Here is a 16,696-nt window from a genome sequence, read left to right as displayed (position 1 = left end):
ACAATGGTGTTTATTTTTACACTACAATAGCATTCCTCACTGTCTGTTTACTGCATTCTCATATGGGAGACTTATACATTTACAATATCAATCAATCAATCTTTATTTTATATAGTGCCTTTCATAGTGGACCACCATCACAAAGCACTTTACAAGATGCAGTAACAACACGAAAATCCATAATACTTTAAATACAGAGAAATGCATCATACAAGATATACATTTTAAAAAAGTAATGTATAATACTTTAAATACAGTGGAAAGTGCATAATACATGAAATAGTAGCAGCAACACAGCAGCTAATAGCAGATATCAGGCTTAAAGAGCATAGATAGCAAGAGAGAACATGTGCGTCTTGAGAGTTGATTTAAAGCGAGCGAAAAAGGGCTTATACGTATACTGAAGTCTAGCAGATACATGTCTAGTCAGACAGACACTGAAAAGGCCCTTGTATTAAAAAGTCGGTCTACTGCACTAAGAAGTTTTGTTACTTTTACTCAAATGGTATCATTTATTGTTGGATATCAAAATACTTTTCTTTCATTCTTACCTGTTTCCACGTCTGCAGATTTCTTTTCCATTTTCTGTACTGATCATCCACACAACTGATTAGACACACAAAGACAGTGATATCAGGAATAATGTCCAGCCAACTGTGCTTATATATAAGAGAAACCTGCAATCCTCATTATAATCTAATGCAGCATAGGAAAGAGAGACACACTGAACACACTGCAGAGCTGTAAACAGTCCTGGTCTCAGGCAGGCCCACACATTGTTTGTAACAGAGTAAGACACTAATACAGTGCAATCAGTTATCCAAGGGCTGCTTTACAGTAAAGGAGGTAAGCAATTCTAACAGAATAAAACTAGCAGAACAATCTCATTAAGGAGAAGTCACATGACTGCTCTCTGTGTTCTTACAATACGGCCTGTGGTTGTTCCCTATTGGGGGAGGTTCAAAAGCAATCCTATGTAAAACATTTTCTTTAGTTAATATCTACGAATTCCCTCAATAAAACAGAACAATGTCTACTTACTTACCCTTAAAAGGTTTTGGGTGGCACACAACTTGTGATATCAGTACAAAAAGACTGCAGTTTTGAAGAGCCTTGTTATTAGGTTTTGTTTTCTTTTTATATAACCTGTGACTAATATAGAAACTGCAAAAGCAAAAGCCTGGCAAATATACTTCCTCCTTTCAGTGCGTGTCTCTTCGGGGCTCAGTGGTGCAGACAGACAGATATTCACAAACTTCTCATGCCTTTTACCAGTGGAGGCCAGGTTTCACCCTGCTACCCATAGAAAAATACTACAGTGCTGTCCAGAAACACTATAGTATCATACAGACCTGAATCAATTACAATTGTAATTGTTAATTCATATAAAAACACTACAGTACTGTCCAAAACACTATAGTGTCATATGTAACTTTTTTTTTTTATCAACTCAAAAACAGAACACACTTCTCCTTTTTTGCTGGGAAGCAGTCAGCTCTGCTCTGCGTTCATTTCTGAGAAGGAAATACGTGTCTGTGGCTAGTGAGAGGAAGTGAAGGCAAGGCAGGGTTTACAGACGTGCTCAAATTTGTTGGTACCCCTCCACAAAAAACGAAGAATGCACAATTTTCTCTGAAATAACTTGAAACTGACAAAAGTAATTGGCATCCACCATTGTTTATTCCATATTTAATAGAAATCAGACTTTGCTTTTGATTTTTTATTCAACATAATATTGTAAATAATAAAACAAATGAAAATGGCATGGACAAAAATGATGGGACCCTTAACCTAATATTTTGTTGCACAACCTTTAGAGGCAATCACTGCAATCAAACGTTTTCTGTAGCTCTCAATGAGACTTCTGCACCTGTTAACAGGTAGTTTGGCCCACTCTTCCTGAGCTAACTGCTCCAGCTGTCTCAGGTTTGATGGGTGCCTTCTCCAGACTGCAAGTTTCAGCTCTTTCCATAGATGTTCGATAGGATTCAGATCAGGACTCATAGAAGGCCACTTCAGAATAGTCCAATGTTTTGTTCTTATCCATTCTTGGGTGCTTTTAGCTGTGTGTTTTGGGTCATTATCCTGTTGGAGGACCCATGACCTGCGACTGAGACAGAGCTTTCTGACACTGGGCAGTACGTTTCGCTCCAGAATGCCTTGATAGTCTTGAGATTTCATTGTGCCCTGCACAGATTCAAGGCACCCTGTGCCAGGCGCAGCAAAGCAGCCCCAAAACATAACCGAGCCTCCTCCATGTTTCACTGTAGGTATGGTGTTCTTTTCTTTGAAAGCTTCATTTTTTCGTCTGTGAACATAGAGCTGATCTGTCCAAAGGACATTCTCCCAGAAGGATTGTGGCTTGTCAATATGCATTTTAGCAAATTCCAGTCTGGCTTTATGTTTTTCTGTCAAAAGTGGAGTCCTCCTGGGTCTTCTTCCATGGAGCCCACTTTCGCTCAAAAAGCGACGGATGGTGCGATCAGAAACTGACGTACCTTCACCTTGGAGTTCAGCTTGTATCTCTTTGGCAGTTATCCTTGGTTCTTTTTCTACCATTCGCACTATCCTTCTGTTCAATCTGGGGTCGATTTTCCTCTTGCGGCCGCGCCCAGGGAGGTTGGCTACAGTTCCATGGACCTTAAACTTCTTAATAATATTTGCAACTGTTGTCACAGGAACATCAAGCTGCTTGGAGATGGTCTTGTAGCCTTTACCTTTCCCATGCTTGTCTATTATTTTCTTTCTGATCTCCTCAGACAACTCTCTCCTTTGCTTTCTCTGGTCCATGTTCAGTGTGGTGCACACAATGATACCAAACAGCACAGTGACTACTTTTCTCCATTTAAATAGGCTGAATGACTGATTACAAGATTGGAGACATGTGTGATACTAATTAAAGAAACTAATTAGTTTGAAATATCACTATAATCCAATTATTTATTATCTTTTCTAAGGGGTACCAACAAATGTGTCCAGGCCATTTTAGAATATCTTTGTAGACTAAGCAATAATTCATCTCTTTTCACAGCTTCTTTGCTTTATTCTATGACATACCAAAGGCATGCAAGTATACATGATAAAATAGCTTTTAATTTCATCACTTTTCAGGAGGAATGAAGCATTATTTCAATGAGCTGTAAGGGTACCAACAAATTTGAGCACGTCTGTAAATTGAGCCTGAATACTGGAATGCAGCCCTGCACCCCCTGTTAAACTGACAAGAGGGGATTCTGAAAAGGGGAGCTGAGCTGCTTGATACCAAACATGCTCTCAATCATCTTTAGATGAGGGGGTCTGCTCTGCAGAGAGACTTGGTTCCAGTGGTAGAGTTCATGCTATACCAGCTCTGGATTAAAAACCTCCAGTGTTGCCAACACAGCAGCTTCATGAGCACCAAAATAAAAGTGTAGAAATATAAACTGAATGTTTATTTTAGTATCAGGGCCTTTGCATAATGAGGAAGTTTCAATGTTGTGATGACCTTTTTTTAACTGTCCCTGCAAGTACTTCCCCTCTCCAATGTCAAGATGACTTGTGTCTGTCAGCACAAGTACAGCAGTGATGCTCTTTTCAGGCTCTTCTATCTGGCCCTACCCCTGTTCATTCTATAACATATATTATTAAATGGATAGAAACAATTGGCGAAAATAATCGATTCTCCCCAGCCATTAGATATCTGGTGATAACACAACAGTGCGGAACTTCTTTCTGTGAAGCGGCGTAAATAAAATCAATACACCAACTGCAAGTGTACGCCTGGATAAACAAAACCACTCGAGTCAGTCAGCATGACAGCAATCCCTGAGATTAACTACAACACCACTCGAGTCAGCATGACAGCAATCCCTGAGATTAACTACAACACCACTCGAGTCAGCATGACAGCAATCCCTGAGATTAACTACAAAACCACTCGAGTCAGCATGACAGCAATCCCTGAGATTAACTACATCACCACTCGAGTCAGTCAGCATGACAGCAATCCCTGAGATTAACTACACCACCACTCGAGTCAGCATGACAGCAATCCCTGAGATTAACTACAACACCACTCAAGTCAGTCAGTATGACAGCAATCCCTGAGATTAACTACAACACCACTCGAGTCAGCATGACAGCAGTCCCTGAGATTAACTACAACACCACTCGAGTCAGTCAGCATGACAGCAATCCCTGAGATTAACTACAACACCACTCAAATCAGTCAGTATGACAGCAATCCCTGAGATTAACTACAACACAACTCGAGTCAGTCAGCATGACAGCAATCCCTGAGATTAACTACACCACCACTCGAGCCAGCATGACAGCAATCCCTGAGATTAACTACAACACCACTCGAGTCAGCATGACAGCAATCCCTGAGATTAACTACAACACCACTCGAGTCAGTCAGCATGACAGCAATCCCTGAGATTAACTACAACACCACTCGAGTCAGCATGACAGTAATCTCTGAGATTAACTACAACACCACTCGAGTCAGCATGACAGCAATCCCTGAGATTAACTACAACACCACTCGAGTCAGTCAGCATGACAGCAATCCCGGAGATTAACTACAACACCACTCGAGTCAGTCAGCATGACAGCAATCCCGGAGATTAACTACAACACCAATCGAGTCAGTCAGCATGACAGCAATCCCTGAGATTAACTACAACACCACTCGAGTCAGCATGACAGCAATCCCTGAGATTAACTACAACACCACTCGAGTCAGTCAGCATGACAGCAATCCCTGAGATTAACTACAAAACCACTCGAGTCAGCATGACAGCAATCCCTGAGATTAACTACAACACCACTCGAGTGAGTCAGCATGACAGCAATCCCTGAGATTAACTACAAAACAAAATGTCAACATCTCGCCATACTGAGGTAAATGAAGCAGATTTAGACAACCTAGAAATGAATACAACTGAGGGAAACACCAAGCACCAGACAGAATGGGCTATGAAAGTTTTCCATGACTGGCTAACTGAAAAGAACATTGACATTGATTTAAACAAAACGTCACACCAGCAGCAGCAGCGCCATCTACTGGACAAAACCCAGACATACACGTTGAAACAATGATCCAGTTCAATATCTACAAAGACTAAACAAGAAACTATTATCAAAGTCCCCGAAAAAGAAAATATTATACAAAACGGTTTTAAATCAATGTTTAATTGTTAATCTAACAATGTTAGTTACTGTGGAACTACTTCTCTCAGTGGAAGGGGAGACACATAACAAATATTAAAATAAAGTTTAAAGTCTTCTCCATTTACCAACAACACCACACTCACAGACCAATTTAACAATAGCAGTAATACACTCCAGGGTCTGTGTGTTATCATGAGATATATCACCACTTCCTGGGCGGTTGAAGGACTCCACTTCATCTAGTGCCTCACAACGCACCCAAGGCGTGGTGATATTACCTCATGATAACACACACACACCCTGTCGTGTATTACTGCTTAATTAGCAATAGGTTTAATAATAATAATAATAATAATAATAATAATAATAATAATAATAATAATAATAATAATTAATGTAGTCATTAGGGTTAGATGTCACACTCCTTTGTTGTCACTGTATTGATTTAGATATTCAGGTTGGATACCTCGGGATCCTTATTGAGAAGCCAGCGGAACTCCAGCGTTTCTCCGACCTAGCGAAGGAAGCGTTTGTCCAGGATAACCACTCCCGTGATGAGCGGCGATGCCATGACAACCTATGACATCACCCGCTCGGCTCAGTATACTTTAATAATAATAATAATAATAATGTCTTTATATAGCACCTTTCATAGTGGACCAACATCACAAAGCGCTTTAAGATGTAGTCTGTGAACTGTCACTTCCAATAGGACATTGATTTAACATCTCATCCACAGGATGGAGCACAAGCAGGTTCAGTGACTTGCTCAGGGTCACACAGCGAGTCAGGCAGCGGCAGTGGTGGGATGTGAACCCGTGACCTTCTAGTTACAAGGGATTTTAACCACTGAACCACACTGCCTCCTCCTCAGTCTTTTTTTTTGTAATACAGTATAACGTGTTATTGTTTACACAAAATAACATCAATAAGATTATCAGCTCAGCTGCTAGTGTGTACTAAACACAATCTCAAATATCAGTGAATAGATACAGAGACAAGCCGTGGCACCAGCAAGAGCTTCAAATGAAAGCACCAGTTAAAGTTTAAATAAATAAATAAATTACGACATGAAACAAAAATACATGTGGGTATATTTTAATCAAAAGTCCACACATCTATTATTTGGAGTATTTATCCAAATAATCTTACAGCGAATTCTTTCCAAATGAATCATTTTTGTTTCCCCCGAGTGGTAAGTAATGTAGCGTTTAACGCAGTAAGCAGAGAGAAGGAGACAACACGCTGCTTCCATGTTCAAAGCTTTATTTAAGATGCTATCCCACGCCACGCCTCGCCACGCCACGCCACGCCACGCCACGCCACGCCTCGCCTCGCCTCGCCTCGCCTCGCCACGCCACGCCACGCCACGCCACGCCACGCTTCGCAGCTTTCCCTAAATCAATAAGCGTACAACGCCCCCTTTTATAACTCAGCTCCGCCCCTTTATGCTAATCGAGTGCCGGAGCTAACAGCTATCCCATTGGCCCCCAGCCGCACACCAGGACCAATGGGTACACACAACTAACAGGCAATGACAGGGAGCAGGGCGCACCCTGCGTGCAGGACAGCTCGCACAGCCACAGAGACAGAGCGAACCCGCAGCTACAGGGAATACAGACGAGGGGAGGAACACAATACAGCGGTAATAACAGCACCCAGACAGGGGAGACAAGAGCGAATACACAACACGAAACACAAACACACGGACCGCTACAACACTACTGGATTTTACAAATCACCTATGCGAGTCTGCACCTCAAACACTCTGAAATATCATTTTACATTAATACGGCAGTTAGTATATAAATCCATTTCTAAAACGGGTCGCATTTTGTAATTTAAATACGTATGTGCTACCAAAACGTATTTTTGTTTCATGTCGTTATTAATGTATTTATTTATTTATTTGGTTAAACTGTAATCCAGCCTTCCATTTTAACTTCTTGAAGTTACCACATCGTGTCTATATGAATTACTGACGAGTAATATTGAGATTTGATTACACTAGCAGATCAACTGATAATGTATGGATGTTATTTTGAGAAAACAATAAAATATTAATATTAAAAATGAAACACTACAACATTTTATAAATAAATAAATTATACACCAGACTGTAGCACATTCGTTTACTCTTAATATCATAACAAATATACTTATTATAAATACGTACCTTCTTTTATTTGTTGGAAAAAGGTGTGGAACTGAAGTAAAGTGCTTTTAATACAGTGCTATTTGAGTATTTAAAATATGGTTATCTTCAAAATTAAAATATCAGCAACGGTGTTTTTAATTAAACGAAGCGCCTGACGCCGCTCGGAACTTTGGCATTTTTAAATCCTAACGGTCTCTGCTCAGCGGAGTGGAATGTTCAGGAGCCGGTTGCCTAGCAGCGTCTCCGCCTCCTTCTCTGCCCCGCCCCCTCTCTCCCTCTCTCGTTGCTCCAGCTAGGAGTTCACATTCAGCTTCCTTAGATTATATAGCGCCATTCTTTACTAACTTTTACAAATGAGCTTATTTCAGACCAGCTAACCTCTACGCATTTTGCGTTTCCGCTACGCATTTCGAGTTGGTAATACGCGGGTACGCTTTTATCAGAGATGCTACGCATTAATACGCAATCCATATTTCGCTTATCGTCCATGATGTTGCCTGTAGTTAAAGTGTTGAATCTAAAATCAGGGCCGGCAAGCAAGATAGATTAACCAATCAGGTTTTGAGTTTAGTTACGTAATAGAATAACCAATCAGGTTTTGAGTTTAGTTGACGATCCAACCACCGTTTAGAAAAAAAAGTTATCGTGGGTTGACTGACAGATATTCCCAGCACCCAGTTTCTTTATATAATCACTGCCCTGCTGCTGTAGCCTATCAGGCTTTGTTCAGCTGACACGCTTGTGTTTCAACTGCTAGTTTCGGACACACTGTAGGGAGTGTGAAGTACTGTGACTTGTGAGGAAATTATTTATTTCAAACTGGCTACGATGCCTTTTGTTTTTTAATTAATGCATTATTTAAGCATTCATTTTTGTCTGGGGTAAAAACCCCACTTGCGTTTTAAAGAAAAACGTGCTCGGTTTAGATAACTGCATCCAGGCCCGTATTAAGGTATTTGGGGGCCCAGGGCTACTAACATTTCAGGGGCCCCCTTGGAACCCCTCCCCCCATTAATACTGTACAATCAGCTGATGTTTATTTATTATTATTTATTTCTTAGCAGACAACCTTATCCAGGGCGACTTACAATTGTTACATGATATCACATTATTTCTACATACAATTACCCATTTATACAGTTGGGTTTTTACTGGAGAAATCTAGGTAAAGTACCTTGCTCAATGGTACAGCAGCAGTGTCCCCCACCTGGGACTGAACCCACGACCCTCTGGTCAAGAGTCCACAGCCCTAACCACTACTCCATGCTCTGCGCTCATGCACAATCTCATACAATACCACGTCATTCGAATAGGCAGTGGACAGCGTTACCACTCACATCACAGTAGCTATGGCATGCACAATAGTATGGTAGTCGGCACTACCACTAGCTCTCATTACCGACCGCATCGTTTCGAATTAAATCAACGCGAGTTGTAGTCGGTGGGACCATGTTATCAGGCAGCGCAGCATGATGTGACATTAGACAAAAACACAGTGTAGTCAGCGCTACTCTCAAGCCTCCTTAACAGTGCAGAGTATAAAGACACCGTTGACTTACCATTGCTTGATCTTATGCTTCTTGCTTTCAAACTTGAGAACTCCTTAATAATGTCTGTTAAGTCCATTTGGCGAAGCAGTTCATGTTCAATCGACGTGAGACTTAAATGATTCAGTTATTAACTTCAATAATTCAGTTATTCATTAAATTCTCACTGAGGCCAAAAAATTACTGTCTTTATTCCGGCAAATAAGGGGGCCCTTGCTCACCCAGTGCGATCTCACCTCCTCGGTTATCGGACCCCAACATGCCGTATTGGAGCTAGCAATAGCATTATCTGTTTCGTCAGTTTCTCCCGCCTTGGCAGTTCAATGGCTGGCTCTCATTTTTCTCCTCTGCTGTAGTGGCTGTGCACTCAGCGCTAACCGACTCGCCGCGCTCTGCTTGCTCCTCTGACTCAGGTGGCTCTTCCTCACTTTCATTCTTCTGACACTGACTTTTAAAGAGTTTAGTTAATTTTGGGGTACTGTTTACAGTATAACCTCCTCGGCTTTAGCTAGTTTGAGTTTATTGATTTTTGTTTTTGTTCACACCGCTCTTGTATTTCCGTGACATGTTTGCCGCTAACTACTCAGCTTAGCTTATTTTAGTTGAACGCCAGCTAGCATAAGATTTTTTTTTTATTGTGTCAAGTAACTATGGCATGCAAAAGGACACAAAATGTTTTAAAAATAGGCAAATTGTTTCGTTTAGTCCATGCTTTTTTTATAAGCCAACCGTTATCAGTTTGACTTTACAGGGGCTTAACACGGCCCTGACTGCATCGCATGCAAAGAAAATACAGCTGAATGAGGATTTTACGAGAATGGCGAGGGAGTAAGTACATTTATTATAATAATATAGTACAATATTGAAGTTTAATATTCTGTTTTTGGCTCGTTGTCCCGTTTTTCACAAACGCATGTTACCATACAGGCATGTCAGTAAAATTCGATTTTATAAAAATGAGCACAGCATTAACATTGTTAATGTGGTTAAGATACGTAAGGCTTCTGTTTACTTTGCAAGTAGCGTACAATTACAGTGTAGATAAATGCCGTTTCATTGTGCTTTAAACAAGTCATAAACGGCTGGTTTGTGATTTTATATTGAAGTTCAGTAAGATCATTAATGTAGCATTATGGATTTTGTTAACGGTAAAAAAAAATAAATAAATAATTATGTAAGGACTGGGAATAATCGACCCGCATAAGTGTAATCCTGTTTAACTGTATAGCTAAATATTTATGAAAAAACTGCCATATAAGTAAGCGTGTTAAAGTGGGACTTAATAAAACTACAACTAATAATAATAACGTAATATCAGAACTACTGATATATGCTTACTGATATTAACTTTTTATGAAGCGCTCACTGCAGATGAATGGGTCCAGTCTTTTTTGTTTTTGTCTGGATCAGAAGGAAACTAAACAAAAGAATCGGGCGTTACTGTAATGTTACCGCGCTCGGCATTTTGGTCATCTTCCACAGTAATGCTGAGTGTGAAAGAGTGTTCAGCTTGGAGACCAAAAACAAAACCCAACACAGAGCCAGCCTGAGCACAGACATGCTAAGATCACTGGTAACGCACAAAGTCATGATGTCAGCGAAGCAGCGAGTGTGTCACACACAAACCTTTCGTGACACCTTGCTCAGGAAAGCCAGGTCAGCCACCTATGAAGCTAAACATTCAAGATCTGAAAGTGCAGTTTGACCTGATGGATTCCTTTCTGTTCCTAACACTCACTTTGTGGATAGCTATTGCATTTGGTGCTGACTCAGTGACTATTTACAAGGGTTTGTTTTCCTTTTTTGAAAGTGCTTTGTTTCTCTGTTTTTAGAAGCTTATACATTTCAATGTTATGTTTTGACAGTAAATAAAATACCAACATACTACAAAAATGGCTATTTTCTGTACTTGAAATCATTTTCAGTTGGTATAAATTAAAAAGGTTTCATCTATACAAAGGTAAACAAAATTAAATTTAAACTGAAACAATCATAGCTAATCTCATTATTTTTTTACTGATAATTTCATCCTCAGAACTCTCCAGAGTGTAGCATTTAGCTGTTTGATACCCTAAAGCAATTCTGAGGGGAAGCCGAGATGTCCGCGTGAAAGAGTGCTACTCAAAAAGAAATGTCAAGGTTGGCAGGTCTGGGGCGTTGAGGTCACATTCCCTCTGGGCTCAATACAGCCTAAAGGCAGGAAAGGAAGAAAGCCTTTTCAGGGTCTTGGCCTCTGCAGAATCATTTCCACTAATTCTGTATATTCATATATATTTAGAGAAGCCATCTTCATATTTCTTTATTTAGTTCATGAAAATATGTAAATTAATATCGAGGGAAGACTTTTTCATTCAATTGTTAACATAAATGAAAAAGCTGCTGTAAATGAGCATTGTACAGTTTAATTTGAATGATCTTGAACAAAGCTTTTGGGATGATGTTTTTGCCGTTTAGACTCTTATTTTCAGGGTTATTAATCTCTGTCTCCAGCTCTTTTGTTTTGTAGAAACAGTTTATGGGCCGGACAGACGTGTGAAGGCCAGCGACGTGGAAGACCTCATCGCAGAGACACTGAGATTCACGCCTCACACAGGAGGAAAGGAACGACAGGTGAATCACGCTCATGTTCATTCAAATCTAAATGAACGTACCTTTTTACTTGTGCATGTACTTTCTCCAAACTGTCATTTTAACCCAACCCTTTTCTTTTCAAGGCAACTTCGTGGAACTGACAGTGAAGCCGGGCAATCATTCCTCTGAAGTGAGCTTTTGAATTCTTATAAACACTCTGGGTTTCAAGTTCAGTATCAGTTTTGGATGCATTTCTAATAAACCTCATGTGACCTCTCCACACCTGTGTGTGTGTGTGTGTGTGTGTGTGTGTGTGTGTGTGTGTGTGTGTTGCTGTGTACCCGGAGCTTTTGATATCTCCAGAATCCTCTCATGTAATTGGGTTAGTTGTGTGGTTGTCTTTATTGAAGAGGTCGCTGCTGTAGGAGAGCAGGATCGTGAGATTGGCAGGTAGGATAGTAGGGAGTACATTTACAAGAGGGATTCTAATTAACTGGGAATAAACTCATCATTTTGTGTCGTTGGCAATGTTCCCTGAAAGTAGTGTCAATGTTATTTCATAACATTAGTTACGAACGTTCTCGTAACGTTACTAAAACCTTCAAAAGTAATGTTCTTTAAACATTATTTAATGTTATCCTGACTTTCGAATAACATTCTCCTAACGTTCTGGGAACATCATTGTGTTAGCTGGGTTACTATCAAATCTATTACAGACACCTTGTGGTCATGATACGCAACTGCACATCATTACATTTGCTTAACATTCAATTTCTGCAGGTGTGTCACGTGATACTAGTGTCGCGTTTGCATAAACTAATGGTACAAACAAAAATATGTTTTAAAACAAACAGTTTTTATTTACTTTAACAACATAGAACAGCATAAACATTCTGCATGTGTAAATGTGATCGTGTAAAAGGTCTTTATGTACATAGAGCTAAATCGATGTTAATAATGTGACTGCGCCACCTTGTGGTTATTGAGGACGAGGACCTCAAATTACGCGATAATTTCCCATTACAAAATTACGCGACAGTAATCAAGTAATTGCTTGATATTATTATTATTATTATTATTATTATTATTATTATTATTATTATTATTATTATTTTAAGTATGGCTATGTAGGGTGACCAGACATCCAGATCAAATTAGCATAATCCAGATATTAGGGGCTTTGTCCCGCGTCCGGATCGAGGTACTGTCGGGACGCCATTTGACCAGATTTTTTAGAGTAAACGCTGAAAACCCAGATGAAAAATGTGACATTTTTATTTTCTCGTTAGGAAATTTCGTAGATGTGGCTGCTGTACTGTATGGAGGATAATTTGTGCCAAAATTAAAAAATAAATAAATAAAATTCGAAATAAATAACGAAATAAATACATACAAATATAAATAAATATAAAACGAAATAAATACGTAATATAAGTATTATTTCGTTTTTTTTATTTCTTTATTTCGTCTTTTCATTTTGGCACAATCTTTTCACCCTTGTATTTTGCGCTGCCGTCAATCATGCTCGATGGGCGGGACAGTAAGTGACTCGCTGATCTCCTAACTCTGCCTGGTGGTGGGCAGTTCGATTCCTTTTAGTGACTCCATTCATTTGATTCAGTTCAGTTTGGTGAATCGATTCATTTGATTCAGTTCAGTTTGGTGAATCGATTCATCTCTTTCATTTGATTCACTGATCCAATGACACAAAACCAATCAATGTAGACCGCATTAAGATTGTTTACGTAGGTTTATTTGAACCGGAAAGAACGAGTCGTTCACGAACTGCACATCACAAAAGCTAGGGAGAATCTATATTTGGTTGACTGGGTTCATAAACATTAAGTATAGTTTGAGAATAATAATAATAATATATATTTAGAATCCTGGAGATAACATAACAGTTTGAACCATTAGCATTGTTTAGCCATCAGTATCAATCTAATTTAATTTAATCTTTAAAAAATAAATAGTCAATTTCATTTCTTACGTGTTTTTTTTTCTATACATTTGGAGTCACCCATTGTTTTTTACAACAACAAAAAGAGAGTCTCGAACGAGTGGTATTTGTGGAACTAATCCGTGGTATTTATTCAGCACACAGCAAAACGCTGTTTGCCCAATTCCTCTTCTATCCAGTAAACCTTTAGGGATTAGTCATGTGATCAATCACACGTTGAAGCACACCCATAACCGCAACATGTACATTTTATATAAACAAAGTTTAAAAGTGTATATATTTAGTATTTACCACAGTAAAATAACATTTAGAAAATGTATATTTAATAATGTAAAATATAATAGACGTTTATGAACGTCATCCGTTAGAATGTGCAATATCCTCCTAAAAGGTCGTTGTATCGTAGCTGATACGTGTCACCTTGTGGACTAATTATTAAATTATAAAATAATTTATTAAAATTATAAAATTTAACCGTAGTTGTAAATCATCATGTATAAAATACATTCATTCCTCAAGGTCAAATATGTAATCACAAGTTATATAATTAAGCCTTGGGTACAATAACGTTACAATACCAGTAGATGTTTGTATTTTATTTATTTTGGAAATGAGGTGTATATCTCTACTATTATTATTATTATTTAGTAATTTGGCTGACTTTACTCAAGATGACTTAGAAGTATTAATCATAATTTGTGCAAAATAGTTAACTATAGATATGATTAATTTAGTATGTGTATAAAAAATAACAAACACACATAGGCTACAACTAGTAGTGATTCATTTTATTATTTATTTGTTTGGCAAACTTACACAAGGTTACGTACATAGTAAACTAAGAAGAACTGTAAGAAAAATAAATAATAATAATAATTCTGGTGCACAAACTTGTAATCTGAGTTCCTTACAGCGTGAAGCTGCTCTCTAAAATGTACACACCGTCTGGGTCATAGATACATAGCTCTGGTCTGGAGGATGTAACTGACGCCATTTTGGCTCACACAGAGTTCTTATCATGCACTAAGTAAGCGGGAATTTGGATCCAACATGGCACATACGGTCTTCAGTTTCATAACACTCAACGAGCTGAGACAGAGCCCGGTTTCCTTGTTACAACGAACAAATCAGCCAGACTCGAGAGGTAAGGAATCATTTCATGAGTTTTGATAGGCTGGTAACTCGACTCCTGTGCGCCACGCAGCTTGTTCATGGGGTGAATCAAAAGAACTGATTCAATGGGGACTCTGATCCGATTCCCATCGTTCACCTTAGTGAGTCGTTCAGAAAGAACGATTCGTTCATGAACTGCACATCACTAGTGAGGAGAGGACTCCCCGGGTAAAAATATCTTGGGACGTCCAGATTTTCCCGTCCCAGTTTGGTCTACCGCTGTGGACTCTTCTACTGTACTGTCTTCACTGGTACTGCGTAGAATTTGATGGCGAATTATCTGCAAGTTAGTTCTGCCACCTTCATCAATATGTTCATCAGTACATGCCAATATCTGCCCTATTCTTTCCAACAGCCAATCTACTCGACACAAAATAAAGTCATTTACCGACCCACATTCAACTTGATAAAAGCTCCCTAATCTTTTCTAGGATAAGACTCCTACAAGTCATGCTGCACACATTTGTAATGTATGGAATATTCACAGCATTGAAAAACTGTAGCCCTGACTGCACACCTCTCCGCACTACTACCAGGCAAAGAGAGGAGATCACCGAGTCACTTACTGTCCCGCCCATCGAACATGATTGACGGTAGCTCGAAATACAAGGGTGAAAAGATTGTGCCAAAATGAAGACGAAATAAAGAAAGAAATAAAAAATGAAATAAATATATAAATAAATAGATAAATTATTAAATCTATTTCAGTTTCTACTTATTTATGTATTTATTTCGTTTTATATTTATTTATTTATATTTGTATGTATTTATTTAATTTTTTTATTATTTTTTTTATTTCGAATTTTATTTATTTATTTATTTAATTTTGGCACAAATTATCCTCCATAGTACTGCCTCGGGGTGCAACAGCATACTCTACTGGTTTAGGGCGTGTTGTTTGAGTGAGTTGTTTGCATTGCGTCATGCGGCTATCCAATCACGTTAACCTGCACAGTCACGTGAAGCGGGATGTGTTGTGTGTTTTCCTGTGCGTCCGGTTTTACTGGTGAAGTGTCATGATGGTTGGTGTTGACGAGTCTGTCACTAAAAAGCAAAAAAGACAGCAAGTACCGAACGCAGTGGGGGAAAAATGGATTCAATCATATGACCATGTCCAAGTCATCCAATTAGGATTAGGATTATAATGAGGATTTCACGGACATTTCGCGGACCTGTTTAAACATGAATTACACCTAATATTTCAGAGCACTAAAAAAGTCTAAAATAGCGGTACTTGCTTCCTTACTAAAACAGAGTGCTGGCATTTGTTAAAAGGCAAGCATGCAACATCTCCCAACAGTTGCTGCCGACATTCTCTGTATGAGGTGGATTTGAACATGCATTGAGACTGCACGTCTGTGTAAACGGTGCTTACTTATTATATTAGTTTGGGATTCTACCTGTTGGTCCTGGTATTATGACGACTTTATTGAAACCAATGAGCGCAATATGTTCTGTCCGGAGTCTATTGGATAAATGAGCTGTCTTAATTGACGTGCTGCTTTAAAAGCCGGCTGCTGGATGGTGACTGGGTGTGCCCTTGACAGAGAGAGGTTGTGTTTGTGAACGCCAGGAAAAGACAGAGCGCCTTTGTTTGCTAAATTTAGTTAAGTTTTGTTTTTTTAGCGTTTATTCCAGTTTGATTGGAAAGTGAAATGTTCTATCCACGAATGAGTCGATCCGCGGAAGAGTCGTGATCCGTTAATGCTTGCTGTATGTGGTGAGAATAAAGCAGGTTTGTGTAGCTGAGAGTTTATGGTTAAATCGACGCTTGTAATATATTGGCTCTCTGTTTTTTCCTCGCGTAGGGCTACTATTTATTGTTTATGGGTTAATTGATTTTATGATGTATCTATTAATAGAATTGAAACCGGTAATTCTATTTTAATTATTGTATTAATTGTGCTGGTGGATATGTTTTGTCTGGGGGGTTAATGGAGTGTGAGCTTTGTCTATAGGATTTATCTTATAGTTATTCTTTATGGCACTGTCACTTTGTATACAGTTCATTTGTAAATTGTGGACCTTTTCATTTCTCAACCATTTTGCTTTGCTGTGTTAATGTTGTTTTTGTTCTTTTCTTTTTGCAAATTGTTGATTTATATTGTGTTCATGGTGTTATGTTATATGAGA

General features: G+C 38.9%; 1 protein-coding gene across 7 annotated transcripts in view; it reads right to left on the bottom strand.

The window, feature by feature from the left end:
* LOC117965865 (uncharacterized) overlaps nt 1-16,696 on the bottom strand; it is a 189,850-nt gene that overhangs the window by 65,872 nt on the left and 107,282 nt on the right. Inside the window, exons 1-2 of one of the 7 annotated variants that reach the window (XM_059011946.1) lie at nt 1,046-1,066; nt 552-606 (exon numbers count right to left, since the gene is read on the bottom strand). The exons of 3 other annotated variants lie outside the window; for them this stretch is intronic. In XM_059011946.1, the coding sequence (XP_058867929.1) occupies nt 552-582 (31 nt within the window). In that variant the 5' untranslated portion in view covers nt 583-606; nt 1,046-1,066. Of the gene's footprint in view, nt 1-551; nt 846-1,045; nt 1,067-16,696 lie in introns of those variants that run through there. 3 more of the 7 variants (XM_059011952.1, XM_059011948.1, XM_059011951.1) reach the window with 3 other exon arrangements.

This window comes from Acipenser ruthenus, chromosome 43 (genome assembly GCF_902713425.1).
Source record: "Acipenser ruthenus chromosome 43, fAciRut3.2 maternal haplotype, whole genome shotgun sequence".
In the NCBI taxonomy this organism is placed as follows: domain Eukaryota; kingdom Metazoa; phylum Chordata; class Actinopteri; order Acipenseriformes; family Acipenseridae; genus Acipenser; species Acipenser ruthenus.
Note: the sequence above shows the minus strand (reverse complement) of the source record. Positions and strands in the feature narration are given on the sequence as shown.